The 23650-nt window shown below is 33.4% G+C and overlaps 1 protein-coding gene across 1 annotated transcript in view; it reads left to right on the top strand.

Moving 5' to 3' along the window:
* Positions 1-23650, top strand: part of LOC111142282 (sodium voltage-gated channel alpha subunit 7) — an 80759-nt gene that overhangs the window by 16277 nt on the left and 40832 nt on the right. Inside the window, exons 2-9 of the mRNA XM_022495337.1 lie at positions 2326-2561; positions 6179-6291; positions 6644-6733; positions 8228-8356; positions 9896-9990; positions 16373-16579; positions 19574-19643; positions 21040-21181. Of these exons, the coding sequence (XP_022351045.1) occupies positions 2340-2561; positions 6179-6291; positions 6644-6733; positions 8228-8356; positions 9896-9990; positions 16373-16579; positions 19574-19643; positions 21040-21181 (1068 nt within the window). The 5' untranslated portion in view covers positions 2326-2339. The remainder of the gene's footprint in view (positions 1-2325; positions 2562-6178; positions 6292-6643; positions 6734-8227; positions 8357-9895; positions 9991-16372; positions 16580-19573; positions 19644-21039; positions 21182-23650) is intronic.

Raw genomic sequence — 23650 nt, 5'->3', positions numbered from 1 at the left:
TGATTTTGTTAATTCAGTGCTGCATAGGTTCAGTTTAGCTAATGGTTAGCCCAGAGTTTTAGGTCATGTACTCTGTGAAAATTCAATCCAAAGATTTTACGATTGGAAAGTTCTAAAATTATAAGGTTGCAACCAATCAATATTTGGACCCATTTAAATTATTCTACCCAACTGTCAAGGAGTGTGTGCTTTCATATTGCTACTTACAAGGAAGAATTAATGTCCACATCAACCTGTTCCATGTCTTGACAGCTATTAAAAAGTACTTTATTATTTTAAGCCAAATGTATTCTGCTGCAGCTCAGTGTTCCTAGTTCATCTTTTCTTTTTATTAAAAATATTTAAATTTAATTTCTCTTCTATTGTGAGAATCATTGAGATATTAGTAATCAACAGTGTTCCACTTGACTCTTTTCTACTTTCAACTAACATATACTCCCTCCATTCTTTTAACTGGTCTATAGATAGTGTGATTTGAGTCTAATCAAAATTCTGATCCCATATGAAGACCCTTCAGTTTACACACAGGCTTCTCAGGTGTGGTCATGGAATGCAGCAAAATAAAGACTGCCTCCTCCGTCTTCCTTCTAAACAGACAGAAGTTCTATTAGGGTTTTTTGGCAGAAAAAAAACAGTATTGATTTATATTACAATTATTATTAAGTAAAACCCCTTGGCAGTTTTTTGTGCTGCAAAAACATACCTATTGCATTGTATAGATGGGTTGTTTTGGTTCAAATTTCAAAACCTTACATGTATTCCTATTACATATTATTCTATTAAATTTGGCCCATTATCCTAAGATATAAAATCTTACATAATTGAAAATTCATATTTACTTCCCACCTATTGTGTGCCAATCACTGTACTAGGCATTTTCACCATATTATTCTACTTTATTCTTCTTTAACATGAGAAGGAATCCCAATTTTATGACTGACAGGTTCAAGAACATTAAGTAATTTTACTGACACCACTAAGAACATTAAAACAGAATTTAGGATTTGAATGTAGGTCTATTTAATTCCAAGGTTCATGATTATTTTTGTTTATACTAGTCTATAACCATGAGTTGTTAAGAAACTATTTAATATGTATTCAAGGAATTCCATGTGAGGAATACAATTTTGAAACCTCATTAAATATTTTAAATGAAGATTCCATATTTAAGAGTAAACGTCAGTTATCTGTAGCTTGTATTTATAAATTGTACTAATTCAAAGCATTTTGACTCCCCTCAATAAAGTATGATATGTGAGGTGTGTTCATCAGGAAATAGGATGGAGAAAATCAGCAAAAGAACATATTTTTGTGTGAGAGAATAAAACAAAGTTCATGAATGGGAAATTTATACATGAAATTATATTTAATGAAAACTAACTTCAGTGGCCTGTAGGATGACTTGAAATAGGCAAAGATTTAGAACTGAGAGAAACCTGTAGAGACTACTAACACAATCCAGATATAGAATTATAAAGATGTCTACCTTCACATAGATATGTATACAATTATTTTCAACTATGTATTTAAATACTATTTAAATACATAGTTGAAAATAATTGTAAGAAAATTATTTTGTTCAGAGGAATTGATGACACAAATTTCACAAATAATTTTCAAGGTATTAAATTTGTGTATTTGTGTGTGTTTGTTTTTACTATGGTTAAAAGGTTAAAGAGCAGTTTTGGTCATTCAGGAAAACAATGATTTTTTTTTTTTTTACTTGTTAAAAATTGCATTATTGGTATGATTGCCACACAAATAATTGAGAGGAAGAGAGTGTTTCAGGAAATGTACTTGGTAGATATCCATGTACAGTAATTGAAACTCAGTGTTTGCCTATGTATTCACCAAAAACATGAATATAACAAAAAGGAAAGGCAGATTTTAAAGGATATCCGGTTACAATGTGGGAGAAAGTACTGAGTGAGGGAAATAATCAGAACTATAAGAGGAGATACAGAAGAATGGGGCCCAAAGCCAATGAAAAATGAGTTTAAGGAACAAAAGTTTAGTTAACGGTTAAATACAGCTGAGAAAGAAATAATTGGGTTTTGTTCCCCAACAATCTCTAGAACTTTAGAACTCTTTTATTATGAGGAAGAAACTGAAAAGAAGATCTCAATGAACTTACAAATAAGTATAATATCAAGCATAATAAAATCTAGTCTAACAACTCATATCTACAAAACTCGGGAATTTTCTTTGAATGTGTATATTCAGTTTGCTGCTCTCTTTCAATCATACCCTAACCATTTGCAATTTAAAATTTTTCTTTATATACCCAAATTTTATATAGAACTAAAGAAAATACATTTCTTGCAGGTACAAAATTGGAAATGGCTTCCCCAGAACAAAAGGGCCTTGTCCCCTTCACCAGAGAATCTCTTGAACTTATGAAACAGCATATTGCTAAAAAGCACAGTGAGGAACAAAGAGATTTAAAGCCAAACACTGACTTGGAAGTTGGAAAAGAGCTTCCATTTGTTTATGGGAATCTCTCTCGAGGAATGGTGTTGGAGCCCTTGGAAGATGTGGATCCATACTATAAGAATAAAAATGTAAGGCTTTATTGACCGACTACATTTTCATTATTTTTTTCAGAAGTACGAAAAGTATAATTGAGATATGATTTAAAAAGAATGAAAAGTAAATCAAACTTATTTTAAGTTGTAAAAAAATGGATAAGAAATTTCACAAATATTTAGGATTTTTATCAAATCTGATGGCTTTCCTGTTAGGTTAGTTTGTTGGAAGTTACTCTCCTTTTAATAGGCTATACTGTGATGCCTTAATGTAAATGACTTGTTTTGTGGGAGCATGTTGACTGGCTACTTAAGGTTACTGATTTTAAAAGAACTATAATATAACATTTTTATAATATGTACAACAATTTTAAATGTTCAACTGAATAAGCTTATTCAGTAGTTGAGAAAATAAACCAACCTATATTCCTATATTTTATTTACCATTTTTATTAATTCATACATTCGCACCCTATCTTATTCCGGGAATGACTTGAGGAGCAAACTAAATATTTGAACAATTCCAAAACAAGCACAAAAATGATGAAAATAAGAATAATTATGCTTAGTAAAACCAGAGATCTGTGTGGGTTGACAAAGCTGGAAGAGTCTTCCTTAAGAAAATAGAATTTGAATTACAGCTTGGAGAACACTTCACATTTTAACAGTGCAAAGGGAAGATCTTGATATTAGTTGGAATAGAGAAGAGACAGGGTATGATAGAACTCGACCCCTATTGCAAGTGTGGGAAATGAAAGAATGAGGAAATGAAGATGCCAACATGGATTTAACGTGATGGCCAAAAGACTGATGTGATGAATGCAATGTTTAAGTAAGTTTAATCTAAGACTTCTAAATTACTATTGCATAGAAAAGCTAGGGTCAGAAAGATGGTATAAGAAACAGAGTAATCGAGTCCTGAAGTCAAGAGACCTGATTATAGGAGGATCTTGGAGGAGGGAAAAATGTAACAAACCTGAGAAGAAACAACAGGATTTGAAGACAGACTAATAATCCAAAAACTTCTAACCTGGAATAATGGTGGTGCTACTTATAAAATTGAAATAATTCTAAAAAAGATTAAGCTTGGGAGATATGAAGATTAGCTCTGTTGTGGACAAATGTAATTTGATATTCATAATATTACCAAATGGGCAAAATGGAATTGAACCAAAGTCTCTAGATGGAAGACAAAGTGATGATTTTGCATAAACATAACTCTTTCAAATATTTTGCATGATGGAAAAGTATTGGCATTGTAAATGTATTTATTAACAAAGACTCCAGTATCTCTTGTAGCTTCCATGGGCATTATGTAACATTAGCTGTAAAACACCTGTAAAATCTTCAGAATATTTTAGTGAAAACGTAAGTTGTCATCTCAATTATCTCTGTTTTCACTTTTGCTATGCTTAAGTCCTAATAGTTGACTTAGCATAATAACCTTAGAAATAACTCTAATCTAGCAGAGTTCTGAGTTCTTTGTAGTGTTTACAGATATGGTAGGCAAATCTAAGTTTGTTATTGAAGACAAAACCAAGGATTTTGAAAAATGAAACATGCCAAAAATTGTAAGGATAGTTTGTATAAGAAGAATTAATATTAATGATGATACAAAGTATTAAAAATATGAATTATATTGAGTTTATTCTGTTAAGGGTGGCATACCAACAAATAATCCTAAAATTAAATCATTTCAGCACTTAAACATTAACTGGAAAATTGTTATGTCTGGAATCACTCATTTCTTCACAAAAACATAGGCTAGTTGATTGCACATATATTACCTCTTTTTTTTTTAAGATTTATTTTTTTATTTCAGAGAGTGAGGGAGAGTGAAAGAGCATGGGGGAGGGGAGGAGCAGAAAGAATCTTAAGCAGACTCCATGCTGAGCACAGAGCCTGACCCTGGGCTCGATCTCCCAACCCTGAGATCAGGACCTGAACCAAAATCAAGAGTCAGATGCTTAACCAACTGCACCACACTGGTGCCCCATACATACATTACCTCTTGTAAGAATATTGATATTCTTCTGGGAAATAACAAAAAGCACATTTTAAATAATCAGATTTTGGGGAACCCTTTTATTTTATTTTTGCATTTGAAATGGAAAGAGGGTAAATAACTATAATACATGCCAAAATGTCCACAAACTGTATATTGGAAAAGTGTTTTAGTGAGAATTATAACACAGTTGGTTTCCATTTAGAACATGTTTTCATAAATTATCAATGGATATATAATTGTTTTCACTAATATATTTATATATATAGACAAAAATATAAATGCCAATATACAGTCACCATAGATACCTCTAATATATAATTATATATCACATACAATATACTTAAGTATATAATAGATTATACTTATACATATATCATTTAGTATACTGTATTATATCATATTACATTGTATACTATATATTATACAATGTTATAATGGGCATAATATCATGTATAATGTATTTTTACTCACACCATCATAAATGAATTTTCCAAATGGATATGTATATATGGTAAAAGTGTATATATGATGTATACACACATACATACATAGGTAGATACATTTTAATTTCTTTTTTTAATTTTTTTAAAATTTTTTTTAAAGATTTTATTTATTTATTTGACAGAGAGAGAGAGAGAGATCACAAGTAGGCAGAGAGGCAGGCAGAGAGAGGAGGAAGCAGGCTCCCTGCCGAGCAGAGAGCCCGATGTGGGGCTCGATCCCAGGTCCTTGGGATCATGACCTGAGCCTAAGGCAGAGGCTTTAACCCACTGAGCCACTCAGGCGCCCCCCCCCCCGCCTTTTTAAAAGATTTTATATATTTACTTGAGAGAGATAGAGGGATCACAAGTAGGCAGAGAGGCAGGCACAGAGTAGGGGGGAAGCAGGCTCCCTACTGAGCAGAGAGTCTGATGCAGGGCTAGATCCCAGTACACTGAGATCATGACCTGAGCTGAAGGCAGAGGCTTAACCCACTGAGCCACCCAGGTGCCCTAACACTTTTTAATTGCTATATTATATTATAGATACACACATACATATGTACACATGTACATGTATAAGTCATTTTTAGGATATTTCTGATCTTTCATTAGTTTTGGATTTAATGCTTCTGTATCCCAATATATTAGTTTTACGTGATGTAACTTTCTCTTTTAGGTATGTTTGTGTCAATGATAACATATAAATGGAGTTTTATACCTTGGATAATTACTAGTGATTACTAAAATATCTTGGTGAATGGGGTCATTTTTGCTGTTGTAATCACACACATTTTTTGCTTTGAAATAAAAGTAACTTTTTTTATATTCACTAAATTTGGGTTTCTTTAAATGCATCTTCATGAGCCATTAGGATATAGATTTCTTCCTATTACATTTGTTCTGCAGGAAGACTTGAGGATTGGAGTGTGGCAAATGGCTTTGTTAGGCAGAACATTGGAAAAAAAAAGTTATATAATCCTAAATATCAATGAAAATGTTTAAAAGAAATCTTTCCACTTGATTTAGTCTGTAAAACAATATCAAAATATAAGAAAAGTGTAACAGCTAAAATTCAGTTGAAATGATCATTGGCAATAATTTGCATAATGGATGAGTTTATAGTTCCTAGTTGTAATTTTACTTGATTTTTTTTCATTTTATAGACTTTCATGGTATTAAATAAAAGTAGAACAATCTTCAGATTCAGTGCCACGTGGTGTACACTTTCTCCTTTCAATTCAGCTAGAAGAACAACGATTAAGATTTTGGTGCATCCATATCCTTTTCTGTTGGCTTTAGACTGTACCAGTATCAAATGTGACTATTCTATTCAAATATTGCTGCAGTGTTTTTCTCTTTTAAATTATATCTCATTTTAGGTCATATTGGAATCTGGATTACAACTGCACCAAGTGTTCCATATTTGAAAATACATTTATAGTTTATTTTCTAGTACATTCAACAGTAGTAAATATTAACAAATCTTAATCCTCCTTGTTTTTCAATATGAATAGTATTCTTTTTGATATTTAAAGAGTTATTTTATCTCATGTATATACATATAAACCTGTTAAAGAAACATATATTTCCAATATTATTTTATCCATTATTCCTTGACTGTAACTTACCTTTTTCCAACTATTCATTTTAATTAGCGTCCTGATTGACTGCATATTTATGTCCATGACTGAGATGCCAAAATGGGGCTCAGCAATACAGTAAGTCATATAATTTTATTATACATTATTTCACATATGATTTTATATTATATTTAACATGTTGCATTATAGTACTTTATATACTACATATTTAACATTTTATAACTTATTATTTATATTTAATATATAATATTCCTTGTAATAAAAACTCATTCTTCATAATATAATATTTATACATATAACACAGTTTATGGATTTTCCAAGTAAAAATAAATCACATATATATCAGTTAATAAATTTTAATGTTTTTCTGCCCTTTTGTTTATTCTTAGTTGGACTTTAAATGCTGCTATTTCTCAGGGTGCCTGGGTGGCTCAGTGGGTTAAAGCCTCTGCCTTCAGCTCACGTCATGATCCCAGGGTCCTGGGATTGAGCCCCACATGGGGCTGTCTGCTCAGCAGGGAGCCTGCTCCCCCTGCCCCCGCCTGCCTCTCTGCCTACTTCTGATCTCTCTCTCTCTGTCAAATAAATAAATAAAATCTTTAAAAAAAAAAAAAAGCTGCTGTTTCCCAACATATTATGTCAACATAATATAAGAGTTTGATTATTTAGCTAAATGTTTGTGTCTATATGAGGTTTTAGTATAAAGTTAATTAGTAATGATTAATATATTATTTCAGTGCCTCAGCTTTTCTTTACTATTGCAATTCCACACTGGATTTGCTTTAAACTCAAGTAACATTTATTCTTTTCCATTCTAAGAAAGTTATTTCTATTGCTTTCTTTCTGTTCTATTTCTTCTCTCTTTCTAGAGGGATGTGAATAGTTTGGATATTAGACCAAAATAGTGGAAAGGCCCATTAAAATTTCTAGAGAAGAAGCTTTTTTAAAAATTTATTTTATTTATGTATTTGAGAGAGAGGTGAGCATGAGCGGTGGTTAGGGGCAGAGGAAAGGGGAGTAGACTCTCCCACTGAGCAGCCAGAGGTGGGGCTCCATCCCAGGATCCTGGGAAAATGACCTGAGCCAAAGGCAGACGCTTAACTAATTGAGCCACCACCCAGCCTCCCCAAGAAGAAGCCTTTCTTGATGCTACCTCTTAGGTTTTAATTCATTCTTAAAACTAGTTAATTTTGGAAGGTGAATAGAAAAATTGATTCATTACAAAAATTCTTACATATACACATAATAAAATTAGTTTTTTCATACTTTTATAATTCAGTAAATTATTGTGTGATTTCCAATGCAGAATAAATTTGATATTTTATATTTTCATTATTTACCAAAATATATGTAAAGACAATGACTCTAGCTAGGGCTTGTTGAAAAAAAAATTGATAGTTAAATTTTATGGTTAATGTTGTAAGACATAGCCCACCCTAAAAGCCCTACTTTGTGGTTCAAGGAGCATAGATTTTTTTTTTTTTTCCTAATTGGTTAGTGGATTGGTTGGTTGACTGGTTGGTTTGCCAAATAGTAACCATAGACATATTATTTCAGAGTTGGCAATGCATTATTCTCACTTTTAACATTTATATGAAAAACTTTCTGCAGGAATATTTTGCTTGGAATTTACACATTTGAAATACTTGTAAAACTCATTGCAAGAGGCATCTGGGCAGAACCTTTTTATTTCTTTGGTGATCCATGGAACTGGCTCGATTTCAGTGTAACTTTGTTTGAGTGAGTATTTCTTCAAATTGCAAACATCTTAATACCTTGTTAAGTAAGCTTTTCATAAAGAAACTTCAGCATTTGCAAAGTTTTCTCCTTGTAAAAATTCTGCAAACAAAGAATATTTCATAATCATAGCCATTATGACTCTGAGGCAGCTCCAACTGAACTAGCCCTCAGAATGTGCGATAAAAATGAAAGGAATTAGATATTATCTGTTTTCTATCTGAAGCAAAACAACAGAGGTTGAATTTTAGAATTTTAAGTGATGATTTTCAGTGCTAAGAAGGTCTCTTGGAGACTTACAAGAATATCTGAGTATTTTTGATTTTATCTCCAACCTACATTTTGTTTAGCTACATTATTTAAGACTAGTAAACACTAGATAACAGAATATCTTACACACACACTCATGCACATACAGACACACATTTTCAAGAATGTTACATTAAATTCTAATGATTTACGTGAGTATTTTTTCAGTGTTTCTATTTGGTGTACTCTGTTCTATGGCTAAGGAAATGATCACTGGCTCCAAACTCCTGTTAAATATAATTTAAAATGATATTCCATTTTTAGGTTTGGGGTTGATTTTTTTTTGTGACTATTTTTTTTTAATTTTATTTTTTTATAAACATATGATATATTTTTATCCCCAGGGGTACAGGTCTGTGAATCGCCAGGTTTACACACTTCACAGCACTCACCATAGGGGTTGATTTTTTAAAACAACAAATAATCTTCATAAAGCACATAATCAGTGTCTGCCATGTTGTAAGCAATAAAAATTAGTAGCTAATATCATTGAAATTATTATCACTACTACTGATTACTACCATAATCATGCTGTTGCCTTTGCTGGTAGCTAATACTTAGCTAACACAGTTATTACGTAACCCCATGTGTCAGGTGCTAAGCCATGCTCTTTACATCTATGAGTTGTTTAATCACCACAAAAAGCCTTAGCATTAGGAACCATTATCCTCACTTTAATTTGAAGAAACTGAGGCAAGAAGGAATCAGTAATTTCTCCACGTCACACAGCTAGTAACTTGGGAGCCTGGATTTGTAGATAAGCATTCTGGCTACAGTCTGTGCCCTTAACCACTCTACTCCCTGCCTTCTGCTATCTTCACCATCGTCAACCCCATCATGATTATCTTCATCATGATCATCAGCAGAAACTTAAGTACTTAATCTCATTGCTTAAAAAACTATGGATTTTTCCAATTTTTAACTACCTCTTCACTGATTAAATAACAAAATATTTATGAACATAATATAGGGTATTTGGTATAGAATGACGACTAATCACAGTGTCAAGCTTTTTATAAACAGTCATAATTTGTCTGTGGGTTATTATTTACCTAGCTACCTTGCACTGTAGCAATCTTTGTCTTCCAATCAATAAAGCAACTATTTGTGAAATGGAACAATGAGAGCAAGGGAAACGTTTAGATATGTGGTTTTAAAAATAAGTTTTAAATAGTCAGTGATAAGCAGCATAAACTTAGTATGACTTCTAATAATTCTAATTTAATCCCACAGGCACATAACAAGATACTTAATTCTCGGCTCAAATACTATAATATTTAGTATTTCAAGAAATTTGAGAATTTTGAAAATTATTTCCCTAAACCAAGGTAAGAAATGGCATTTAGTTCTTGTCTTCATTTTGATTTATGTTCTACCCTGTATTCTTTTGAACCCGCCTGTAACTGCTTGGAGAAATACTAAATTGAACAGTGTTTCATCTTTGAAGTCAGTGAATTATCTGATCTGTAAGTTTATTTCAGTCACTCCAGGAAAGCCAAAAAAAAAAAAAAAATCACATTCGACTATTATTTATTTGAGATGGATTCAATTCTTAATGATAAAATAAAGAAATTAACCAAAATATATTATTTTCTATTTTTTCTTATTTATCCTTGCCTCTTAAATATGAACTTACAAAATTGTCCTTAGACTTCTGAGAGAGATAGCAATCTAGACAGGTACCTAATATGCCTTCTTTTCCTCACTGTATCTAAAAACCAGTTGAAATGAACAAAGTAATATAAAATAAGATAAATTCCATTTTGCTCTGAGTGCTTGGATAGATTGCATTCACATGCCACAGAGTTAAAGGAGGTTCTGCTAAATAAGGTAGAGCTGTGAACACATTGATGGAAGATGCTAATTTACAGCTCTCTTTCCTGAAGATATCCTAGAGAAGCCCATCAACAGCTTTTAATTTGTGTTAAGAATGAATAAAAACAATCCAGTATGAAACAACTCCATTAGTGTTTTGGCTGCTGAGTCAGCAGTATGAAATAGGGGGGCCAATAAACCCAGAGGCAAGTGTGAGAATACCAAAAATGAGATCTACGGATGATTTTTGTCCATTGGAATACCATGAAGAAGGCCAGATATATGCATGCTATACACTTGGAGTCTAGATTGGGCAAAACAGTAAAAAGATTAGAGAGTGTGGTGATGGATGATACATAGCCCCGTGGATATATTAAAACACTGAACGGTACACATTAAATGTGTGAATTGTATGATTTATGACTTACAGCTCGATAAAGCTGTTTAACAAAAATGGTCCATGCATGGCAGCTTCACCAAACCCAGTGAAGAAAGTGGCAGTGAGAGTGGCAGTGATAGGAATTCCCACAGTTCTACCTCCCTTACTACTCTCCACAAATTACTAGAACATAAAATTGCATCACCTGTGTCTTCATCTTAGGCTCAGAGGTGAAGATTATAGAAGAAATCAGGTGAATCCAAATTAAAACAAGAACAACATATCTTAGTAGACTTAGAAACACACAGTCTGATAGAAATTTCTCTTTTTCCAAGGGAGAAAGTAATCAACAGAGATACCAGCAATATAGAGCATATGAAAGTATTTTGCAATACCAAAAGGGAAACATACTATTTAAGAAAATAAAAATAATCCTCTTTTTTCTTTAAAAAAATATGTCCTAAGGAATAGGAGCAAGCATAAGAAGTCATCCTTTTTGTAGTGCCTTCAAGATTTTATTTATTTATTTATTTACTTATTTACTTATTTATTTATGAGAAGGCACAAGTTGGGGGAGAATCAAAGTGGGAAAGAATCTCACACAGACTGCACTGAGCTCCACATGGGGCTTCATCCCACGACACTGAGATCATGACCGTGAGATCTTGACCTGAGCAGAAACCAAGAGTCCATGCTTAACTGATTGAGCCACCCAGGTGCCCCTTTTGTGAAGAAAACCTGGACTCAAGCAAAAGATGAAAATGATATAATAAAATAGACAAAAGCACCTATTAGGCAAAAAAGTGTTAATACCCAGGACAACTGTGTGATGCGGTCAGTTAAGCATCTGACTCTTGGTTTTAGCTCAGGATCATGAGCTCAGGATCATAAGGATCATGAGCTCCATGCTCTGCGGGGAGTCTATTTGAGCTTCTCTCTCTCCCTCTGCCCCTCCCCCTGCTGCTCTCTCTCTTTCTCTTTCTAAAACAAAAATAAATAAATAAATAAATCTTTTAAAAATTTATAATATCTTTGGTGAGTATTTTATGGTAATAGATGCATTAAAATATGGTACTATCTCTTTAGTATTATGGCATAGTAAAATAAAACCAGTTGTGTAAGGAGAAACTAGAGAAATTCTATCTTAATACAATAGAACAAAAATGGATGGGTTAATGAAAAAGAGAAAACTAAGTTCCACCTTATGGATAGTTGGTGACCCCAAAAAAGAGACCAGAATAAATGTAAAAGATAAATCATTCAAAAATACACTAGAACATTTTTTTTTTAATTTAACTTGAGATTTTTGTCACAAATGGAGAAGGTTCATTTTATAGTAGACAAAAAAATCTAAAAGATACACTTAGATATATTATAACATTTTTTAAGTTTTAAAAAATAAGTATATTATAAAAATCCTATGAAAAAGCAATGAGAAATTACCTATGAAAGGTTATTTTTAGACCTCTTGATAATACTGAAAATAAATAGGCAGTGGAATTTGAGCTTGGGCAAGGTGTAGGCAGGAAGATTATGACATCAGTGTTCTATACCTGTCTGTCATCCATATGTGAAGCTGATAGGAAGATATTCACAGCCAAGCAAGAGTTCTGAAATTTTATGTATGTATCTTTCCTGAACAACTGGTATGAAAAAAAATACTCAACAATGGGAAGATTTAATATCAGAACTAATCATAGTGAACTCTGAAATCATTTCAACACAGAATGAATTCCAAATTACTGACAGTATGCAAAACAGAATGCAAATATTACAACCCAAATTAATAACAGACATTCCTAAACTAGAAACATATTTTGTGTTTCAGAAAACTTTGAAATAGATAACAAAATTGTTTTAGAAAACTAGTGATTTTTAACATTAGAATCTAAATTAATTTGGATGAATTCTCACATCTACCCACCAGCATTCTTTTTTTTTTTTTTTAGATTTTGTTTATTTATTTATTTATTTATTTTTTTTTAAGATTTTATTTATTTATTTGACAGGCAGCGATCACAAGTAGGCAGAGAGGCAGGCATAGAGAGAGAGAGGAGGAAGCAGGCTCCCTGCAGAGCAGAGAGCCCGATGTGGAGCTCGATCCCAGGACCCTGGTATCATGACCTGAGCCAAAGGCAGAGGCTTTAACCCACTGAGCCACCCAGGCACCCCCCACCAGCATTCTTGCATGATAACTACAGCTGTAGTTGAGGAACAGCTACTCCTTTAAATCAGGCATATTCATCCAGGTCCCCTCTGCTCCCCTTTTGCATGAATTTGTGTTTCCTGACAAGCCATTGTAAGGATTTGAATGTTAACCTTTCCTGTAAATCATGAAAAATAATATGTAATGGAAAATACACAAATTGAGCCCTTAACTTGGTCAGAAGTACTAAATTATATTAACAAAAACTGAGAAGGGGGAATAGAGAGATGTGAGAAAGTAAATATGGTTATTTCTTTATCTTACATTGTGAAACTATAGTACATAAAGTTTTATTTTTGCTGTAGAGGGTACAAGTTTGTTCCAATAAGAACTTAAATTTGATACAGTTTCTCAAAATATATTTTACCTTAAATACTAGAGGAAAAAGGAGAAAAAGTAAAGTTTATTTTTGAAAGATAAGACATGTAAGGGAAATATATAAATCAAAAAACAAAATGGTAATGTCATATCTAAAAATAAAGGCAGTTTATGAAAATAAATACAATTGTATTAATTTTTTCTGTCAAGATGTATAACTTTAATATTAAATCTTAAGTAAATCAAACTCCACAAAAGATATACCTAAACTAAAGCAAAATGAAAGCTTAAAAATAAAAAGAATGGGAGCTTGGTTATGTGTGTATGTATGTCTATATATATATGTGTGTGTATGTATATCACATTTTCACATGCATATATTTTTATTTAAGAATTGTTGTTCTAAAATAATTCCAACAGGGGTAGCTGGGTGGCTCAGTCTGTTAAGCAACCGACTCTTGATTTCAGCCCAGGTCATGATCTCATGGATGTGAGATAGAGCCCCACATGCATCTGGCTCCAAGCTCAGTGGGGAGTCTGCTTGAGATTCTTTCCCTGTCCCCTGCTCCTCCCCAGCAGCTTACACACACTCTCTCTCTCCTTCTCTCACATAAATAAATAAATCTTTAAAAATAATAATTCTAGCAAAACATTGTAAAAAAATTTTTCAATAGAAAAAAATTTACAGAGAACTAAAACTAATATAACACTGTGTGTTAATTATACTTCAATTAAAAAAATATACAAAGAACTCATGACAGTTGCCAAATGAAAAGTCATATAAAATATACATGTTTTGAAAGTTCATTATAGTAATCACAGAAATTACAAAGTAAAGTGATCCCATTTTTCTTCTAATAAATTGGCAACAAAGTTTTTTAAACATCCCAGTTTTAATGAAGGCTTGACTATGTATTTATAGCTTTAGTTTATATATTGGTTCAACATCTCTTAAAAACAAATTGAACATAAACGTATTAATACATATAATATGATACAGAAATTCTATTTTTAATGTAATACTTTAAAAAAAGACTTGGATATAACAAAATAAAATAAATAGTATAACTCTAAGTGGCAAAATAAGCTATAAACAAGTATTTCCATAGGATAGCAATTAAAATTGTATATTTATCTAGATAACACATTTCTTTACCACAGGAATAGCTTTATTTCAACCTTATCTTAATGTACTCAAGAAAGCCAATCTTATCTGAGGAGGTCACTGAAAAATAGATTCTCAAGGCACCTGGGTGGCTCAGTCAGTCAAGCATCTGCCTCTTGATTCACCTCAGGTCTTGATCTCAGGATTGTGAGTTTGGACCCCACACACTGAAAAACTTAAAAAAAAAAGACTTTCAGTTCTCACAATAATATATGAAGCAGGTATTATTAGCCACATTTTAAAGATACTAAAACGGAAGCATAGTAATATTGACAGAATCACAGCGTTAGTACATTCTTATCCACCGTTAAGCTGAACAGTTATTAGGATCCTAAATATAAACAGACCAACAAATAAGAAGAGCAAGGGAAAAAAGAGAAGGAAGGAAGGAAGGTTAATACTAGTTTTATTGATGAAGTTACATTATTTACATTATTTTTGTTTCTTGTTTCTTTTTTTTATGTTTCCAGAATTGAGCTTTTAAAAAACATTGAATTGCCATTGACACCCAATGTTACATTAATTTTAGGTGTACAATATGGTGATTCTACCTGTCTGTTTTGCCATGCTCACAGGTGTAACTAACACTATCAACATGCAATGCTCTTACAATACCACTGACTATCCCCCATGCTGTACCTTTCATCCCGTGACATTCTTTCCAATACTGGAAGTCTGTACCTCTCACTGCCCTTTACTCATTTTGTCCATGTCTCTGCTCTGGCAACCACCAGTTTGTTCTTTCTTTATGACTCTGTTTATGATCTTTTTATTTGTTCATTGGTTTACTTTTTAGATCCTACATATAAATGAAATCATATGGCATTTGTCTTTGTCTGTCTGACTTACTTCACTTAGCACAATATACTCTAGATCCATCCATGTTGTCACAAATGGCAAAACCTTGTTCTTATTTATGTATGAATTATATCCTATTACATATGTAAATGACATCTCTTTATTCATTCATCTGTGAGTGGACACTTGGGTTGCTTCCGTATATTGGCTGTTGTGAAAAATGCTACAACTAACATAGGGGTGCATATATCTTTTTGGATTCATCTTTTCTTTGGATAAATACCCAAGAGTGTAATTACTGCATTTTATGGTAATTCTATTTTTAATTTTTTTTTTGGAACCTCCATCCTGTGTTCTACAGTAGCTGCACCAATTTATATTCTCACCAGCAGTGCATGAGGATGTCTTGAGCAGGTTTTATTTAATAAATAGAAAAATTAGTTCCTGAAGTAAAAAGACAGCTTTAAGGCTGAATTCTCAATTAGTAAATGTTCTAATGTAAATACAGTCTACAGATACCACAGTTGTGTGTTATTCTCATTCTTAATTCAAATTTGTACATGTTTTGTTTAATCAGCTCCAAAAATTGAATTCTTAAAAAGTTAGTGAAAGAATAGTATAAAATACTGCTATTTCAAACTATTTCTTATTTCAACAACATTTGCAACCTATTTTGATTTATAACTCTATACTTATGCTTATAAACAGTGGTGGTTGGTATGAAAAGCAGTAACCAAGAGAAAAGTCTTGTTCTTTATAGCAAAGAAAAACAAATAATTAATTTTAAAATTTGTGCCTGGATTATTTTAACAAGTGTAATAAGCTAGCAATAATATAGAAACCTTAAAGTTCAGATTTTTATTTATTTTTTATTCATTTTACTTATTAGATGTAGATAATGGATGGTTTAGATTATGAAATACAAGCTGTTGATTTCAGCGGAGTATGCATTTACCATGGAGGAATTGTGCCAACAGCTGCTTTACTAAGATATTTTACTTTATCAAAAACAAACCTTTTTCTTTTTAGGTCTGAAGTCTTTCACAGGGATCCTCATCCACTGCTTGAAGAAACTTACTGGGGTCATTTCCCTAACTCTGTTTTTTCTGACTGTATTTTCTTTAATTGGGATGGGGCTCTTCATGGGCAACCTGAAGCATAAGTGTTTGCGATGGCCCCAAGAAAACGAAACTGCAACCCTGCACAACAGAACTGAAAATCCATATTATATGCGAGGTAAGAATCACTTGCCATCTATGTCAAAAAAGTTAAGATTTTTCTCTGCAACGGAGCGGGCTTCACAGCAGTGTTGAACACTCAACTGCAGAACGAACTTGCAAATGCTCTAACTATGCTCAAGTACATGCTTTTTGAAAGTTCACATGTTGCCACTTAGCCTTTACCAAAGACCTACATGAATACTTGTTTTCGGTAACCAAAGGAAATCTGAAGATGATTTTTGCTTTTACGAAAAAGACTAAAAGTAAAAATAGCATTCAGGGTTTGCTTTGCAGCAAGCCATTATAAAGGTAGCCTGCATCCCCGCAGGGAGAAGGGCACCACCAGAGTGCCTTCCCCTGGAACCCAGCTCAGCCTCCCAGCATCAAGCCAACATAGCTTTGAATTGAGACAAACCTGTGCTTTGTCTCAATTTATTTTGTGTGTCTGTTAGCAAGATGTGTCCTAATGTATCAGAAAAGCTGAAGAGAGGTTATATCTGGGGCCTGGGAATGCCCACAAATTTTTCCCTATAAACTAATGGTAATTACTTCTTTGCTTTATGCCATTTCCCTTCACAAAAGGTTTCATCAGGAATGTTCTACTTTTGGATGTCGGAGGAAACCTGTGCTGATTTGGATCAGTTTCATTTATCAGAATTGCAATTCAAAGTTCCAATCCTCAGATAGTTCAGTGAGGAAGACCTAAGTTTGAAATTGTTAAGTTTTGCAAATTTTATCCTTTAAAAAATAAATACAACCAGAGTCTTATTTGCAGTTTTATCTAAATAAAATCCTCATAATAGTAACTTTCTTCAATAAAGTTGTTTATTTAAAATATAAATTTAAGTTTACTCATTAGAAATTTTAAAATGACCCTGTAAATAAAAAATAGACTACATTATAGAAATTTTCAGTATTGTTGGATTTCAGTTACTGCTGCTCATTTTAAATGTTTTGAGTTATCTTTTGGTAAATAATAAACATACTTCAGGCAAATAGTAATAATGCCAGAATAAATATTGCTTTGCTCCTACATATAAGTAACACATATGTCTGATCACATATCTTCACTGTAACCCTGCAGAGAAGTGAATGACCCCACTTACAAACAGAAAAAATGGAAGTTCAGAGAAATTCAGTGAATGTTCCAGTATATTGTAACAACTCAATGATAAAACTAGGATTCTAGCCATCCCAATCTGGCTTTCAAACCCATTCCTTCTCCACCGGGTTATACTCTCTTACTGGATTTTTCACTCATATTAAAATTATCGGGTCTTTCTGAAAGTGTTTAGAAAAATATAAAAGCATATTTTTAAACTAATAAAAGTAAATTGTTGTTAAGTCTTATGTAGTCCCCTACATTAATTTTATTTGTATTTGGATATAATAAGTTCCAAAACAAATCTTAATGAATTTTACTCCTTATTTTACCCCATAATATCATTATGCTGCAAGTAATACAAAATTATTAGTATATGAGTATGTGAAATATTTCCTTATTATGTGTGTCTACCTCATGGTCTTCATTCTAGTGGTGAGGGCAACAGAAAAATGGATGTTAAATCTTAGATTCCAATTGAAATACTCTTTGGTTTCTTTAGTTATAATAAAAAATATACAAATTATATAAAAAGTAAACAATTTTTACTACTTCACAATAATGAAGTACTTCAATATAGTGAATACCAATAGTTATTGCTGGAAAAAAAAATCCAGGTTCTTTTCATCTTAGTTAAAGTGTAAGTTATATTATAAAGAAATCACTTTTTTAAGTTTACAGCTTTAAAATTTGTCCAATTCTAGTCATTCCATTTCCTCTAAAAACATGTTAGGACTTGCTGAAAATATATTTATAAAATGTTACTTAACCTAATTGCCATGTCAAAGTCTTTGTATTTTAGAACAATATTTGGGACAGTCCTCAACTACTAATGTTGAATTTCATTTGGATTTTGACTGCCATTTAAAAGGCTTGACCAGTGGTTCCTAACTATGATTTCAAACTTCTTCTAGGGGCACCTGGGTGGCTCAGTGTGTTAAAGCCTCTGCCTTCCACTCAGGTCATGATCCCAGAGTCCTAGGATCGAGCCTCACATCGGGCTTTCTGCTCCATGGGGAGCCTGCTTCTCCCTCTCTCTCTGCCTGCCTCTCTGCCTACTTGTGATCTCTGTCTGTCAAATAAATAAATAAAATCTTTAAAAAAAAAAAACTTCTAACATTATTTTAGGTAAAGTTAAAGTGACATCATTTGGCATTGTAGTAATTCAGTTTTGTGTGTGTACATATGTATATGTATATAATTTTATATATATACACATACATTCAGGACTGATCTCATGTGTTGGAGCTGTGATTTGAGTTCAGAACCTAAAATCAATACTTCTAAGCATGTATGTTCCCAACCCTGGTAGTTCATATCTGTAAATACACAATTTATATATTGAATGACAGCAGATAAGGATACCCGAATAAATTCTATGGGCTATGATTCAGATTCGTTGGGATTATGGTTAGATTAAATGATACCAGGGTGAGTAACTAGCACTGGATGCTCAATATAGAAAAGTAAGCTTCAACATGGGAAGAGAATGGTATTTAAATGCAGAGACAGAAATATGGTCTCATGTTAAGGAAGATCATTAGGAATAAAGCCTGGAAGAAAAGGTCTCAGCTTTCACTTTGGTCTTGGGAATTTTTCCTTCAGGGTTCTGGTCATACCTGACTGGTTAATATTTGCTTCCCAGAACTCTAGTTTTGAAAGCGATTCTCCTCTTTTTATGCTGGGTTTTGTTTCTTTTGGGACGGTGGAGTAGGTAGATTGCAGGACATCTTTTGGTCTGTGCATCACATGTTAGGACAATCTTGTAGATAAGAAAGGGTGGGCTATATGTTCCTTCCTTTTCAGTATAGATAGAGATGTTCATATTCTATGCAGATCTAAATGGATATCAGATATGCTCTTCACTCAAAATTAGATAACAGAATATATTTCTTTCCTATTTTGCAGAAACAGAAAACTTTTATTATTTGGAAGGAGAAAGATATGCTCTCCTTTGTGGCAACAGAACAGATGCCGGGTACGTGGTGTTAATGTTCTTGTATCAGTCAGGATCATAGATCCATAGTATTTATTGAATGAGTAATGCTTTGGCTGATGTTTCTCATTTGATTACATTATCTCATTTTGTCATTAAAACCATGCTGAGAAATATACAACACGGAATACTATTACCCTGATTTTACAGGAAAAAGCAATAAACAGACTACTTAAATGATTTATTCAAGGTCATGAAGTGAATAAATGGCAAGGCTGGGACTTAAATAAGGATCTGATTTTTTGTTTTCTGTGTACCCCAGAGCTAGTGGGAATTATCAAGAGAGATGATATAATCTTTTCTTGGTCCAGAAGCCTTTGAAGAGAAGAAATAGGAAATATATGCTATTATTTCATTTATTTTATGGCTTGTATGTATTTTATGACAAAATTTACATTAATAAAAAGTTTATTGTTCTTAGAAATAGTACTTATAAATAACTATTCAATGATATGACAACACTCTCAAGTTTTATGAAGAGAAAAGAAAGTAGAAATATAGTGCTTCTCAGCAGTACTAGCACTTTCCTGTAATTCCTTATGTTACTTCCATCAGCTGGAAATGATGTGGTGCCCATCTGTAGGGTCAGCTCTTTCTTAGGCTCTAGGGCTCAGATTAACAAAAGTCATGTGGGGGTAAAGGAGCATGAATTATGTAGTTTATATATTCACGTGATTTAGACATTTTGTCTCTTGCTCAACGCTGCCCAGCACAAGTACATTTTAAACCTCTCTTTGCATCACATTTGTTAACTATTAAAAGTCCAAAACAAGTCACATGGCCAAAGCCAGAATAACATTGGAGGAAACTACACAGGGTATGGATGGAGGGAAGCATGATTTATGTGGCCACAACTGTAATAACCAATCATAATATTCAAGCCCCCAGAAGATAAAGTATGAAGACTCCATGAAAGGAAATAAGATAAATCTTTAATCTGATCTTTCTACCATTGTGCAAATACTGATTATAAGTTATCAATGTGTAAGTGTTTTCTCACCCTTAAATAATGGGACCCAAGGGCTTAAGGTGAGACATTTGAAAATTAAACCCTCAATGACTGAAGCTTTGTTTTATGACGGTTATTCCCATTATGTATGCTTTCACCTTGATGCTGATAGCAAAGAAAACTTCAACAAGGCTTGGCAAAAAACCATTGGTGAGACCCTTTTCCTTTTAGATTAATTAACACTGTTCACTTGTATTAGCTTAAAATCTACCTCATTTGCAGCTTTTTCACTGGGCTTTGTTTAGACTGTTCCCTGTGGAAGAAAGAACTCTTTATTATTCATAGGTGGATATTCTGTATTTATGATTTGGCCTGTAATCTGAAAGTCACTTAAGAGTAAGCAGTTTCTCTTCTCTTTGTCTTCTTTAGTCAGTGTCCTGAAGGATATGTGTGTGTGAAAGCTGGCACAAATCCTGATTATGGCTTCACAAATTTTGACACTTTTGGCTGGGCCTTACTTGCCCTGTTTCGGTTAATGACTCAGGATTACCCTGAAGCACTTTATCATCAGGTAAGAATAGAATCTACATGGCACAAAAAATGGTATCATGTCCCTACCTTCTAAAATAATGGTCAGATGTACCACGATTTATTAAATTTCTATGGGGAGAAGAATTTGAGGACAGAAGAAAACAGAGTCAGAATTACTGAAAGTCAAACTGTATGCTAACTCTGTGCCCAAGTCTGTGCCTTTATGTATATCTCATTTAATCTTTGAAACAATCCTGCAAGACCTATCGGTATCTGCTTTTTATGTGAAGGCACTAAGATCAGAGTGGTTGGGTAACCTCTCCAAAGTTACAACACATGTATCTTCTAGAGATCACTGCCCTGCTGTATGATATCACACATTTGATATTAACTGAGTAAAGAACATTAGTAAGTACTACCTCTTCAGTCAAAAAATTTGAACCTGGGACGCCTGGGTGGCTCAGTTGGTTAAGCGGCTGCCTTCGGCTCAGGTCATGATCCCAGCGTCCTGAGATGGAGTCCCACATTGAGCTCCTTGCTCAGCAGGGAGCCTGCTTTTCCCTCTGCCTCTGCCCCACTCTGTCTGCCTGACCTCACTCTCTCTCTCTCTCTGACAAATAAATAAATAAAATCTTTTAAAAAAAAATTTGAACCTATGAGATTAACATGTATTAAGAAATTTTTTTACTTTTTTTATTTTATTTTTTTAAAGATTTTATTTGTTTGACAGACAGAGATGACAAGTACACAGAGAAGCAGGGAGAGAGAGGGGAGGAAGCAGGCTCCCCGTGGAGCAGAGTCCGATGCAGGGCTCGATTCCAGGACCCTGAGATCATGACTTGAGCCGAAGGCAGAGACTTTTAACCCACTGAGCCACCGAGGCACCCCAAGAAATTTTTTATTTAATGTCTACAAGGTGTATTTCACTTCAATTCTTCTATTGCTTCTCATTCCCCTTTAATATTTAATCCTGCTCTGATTATAACAGAAGGCTTGCTGTTCTGAGACTTGAAATCCAAATTCTGAGAGTCTCTCTTTGTAACTGATGATTTATGTGCCATATTTTCTTAGAAAGATATAATACACATTAGAATGGTGACTTCGTTTTTCTAAGAGAAGTTTCATCACAGTGAAATATGCAACGTTAGTTTAGCAGAGTTAACAGAGTTTAGCAGAGTTAATATCAAAGTATATTAGATAAAATAAATTACTTTAAATTTCCAAAGTATGTATAGTTGAAGGAGAACAGTCTTTTTTTAAAAAACATATACATACATTCCATACTTTTTATGATTGGATAGATAAATTGTGAGGTGTGTGTGTGTGTGTGTGTGTGTGTAATGACCTCTATAGGCATTAATAATGATAGGACTTTTAGCACAAATGTTCATGTTATGTTATGAAATAAAAGTCAAGCAAAGTAAACAGTCAGTACAATTATACTTCTATAAAAGAAATACATGAAAATATTAAAATGGCTTTTTAAGTTGCAAAGTATATTTTTCTGATTTTGTAATATGAATATTTATTTATATTGTTATTTTCCAAACTTTGACAAGTATCAGTGCCTCTTCCACAACACTAGGGGCTTCTTATTTCTAAAATCATCTTATCACATTATCCTACTTCTAAAAATCCTTCAGAGGTTCTGCATTCCCATGGGATGAAGTTCAAAGTCTAAATGGATGGTCTATAGAGCTCTTTAAAATCTAGTTTCTGGGGGCGCCTGGGTGGCTCAGTGGGTTAAGCCGCTGCCTTCGGCTAAGGTCATGATCCCAGGTCCTGGGTTCAAGCCCCACATCGGGCTTTCTGCTCAGCAGGGAGCCTGCTTCCTCCTCTCTCTCTGCCTGCCTCTCTGCCTACTTGTGATTTCTCTCTGTCAAATAAATAAATAAAATCTTTAAAAAAAAAAAATCTAGTTTCTGGGGGTGCCTGGGTGGTTCAGTGGGTTAGGGCCTCTGCATTCGGCTCAGGTCATGATCCCAGGGTCCTGATATCGAGCCCTGCATGGGACTCTCTGCTCCGCGGGGAGCCTGCTTCCCCCTCTCTCTCTGCCTGCCTCTCTGCCTACTTGTGATTTCTGTCAAATAAATAAATAAAAGCTTTAAAGAAAAAAGATCTAGCTTTTGCATACTTTTCCAGATGTATCTTCTAACAATATTCCAATATATATTCTGCTTTATTTGAGTATAGAAGAGGCTTTCTGTTTCCTAAGTGAGTTTTTCCCATAATTTCTTGTTTCAATGTATGTTGTACCCTCAGCCTAAATTCAAGTTTCATTCTATCTTCAGTCTCATACCTCAAATTCATACCTCAAACCCGGAAGAAATCTTGAGCTTTTCCCACACTTTCCTTTCACAGCTAGGCAAGTCCTACACCAAAATACCATGGAATTGTACAATTGCCTCTAATTGTGGTTATTTTATTTGTTTATTTATTTTTGAGAGAGAGAGAGTGAGGGGATGCACACCTGTACATGGGAGGACAAGGGGAGGGACAGAGAGAGAGA

The sequence above is a fragment of the Enhydra lutris genome, unplaced genomic scaffold (genome assembly GCF_002288905.1).
Source record: "Enhydra lutris kenyoni isolate GAN:26980312 unplaced genomic scaffold, ASM228890v2 scaffoldscaffold1, whole genome shotgun sequence".
Lineage (NCBI taxonomy): Eukaryota > Metazoa > Chordata > Mammalia > Carnivora > Mustelidae > Enhydra > Enhydra lutris.
This window is presented reverse-complemented; position numbering and strand designations above follow the sequence as displayed.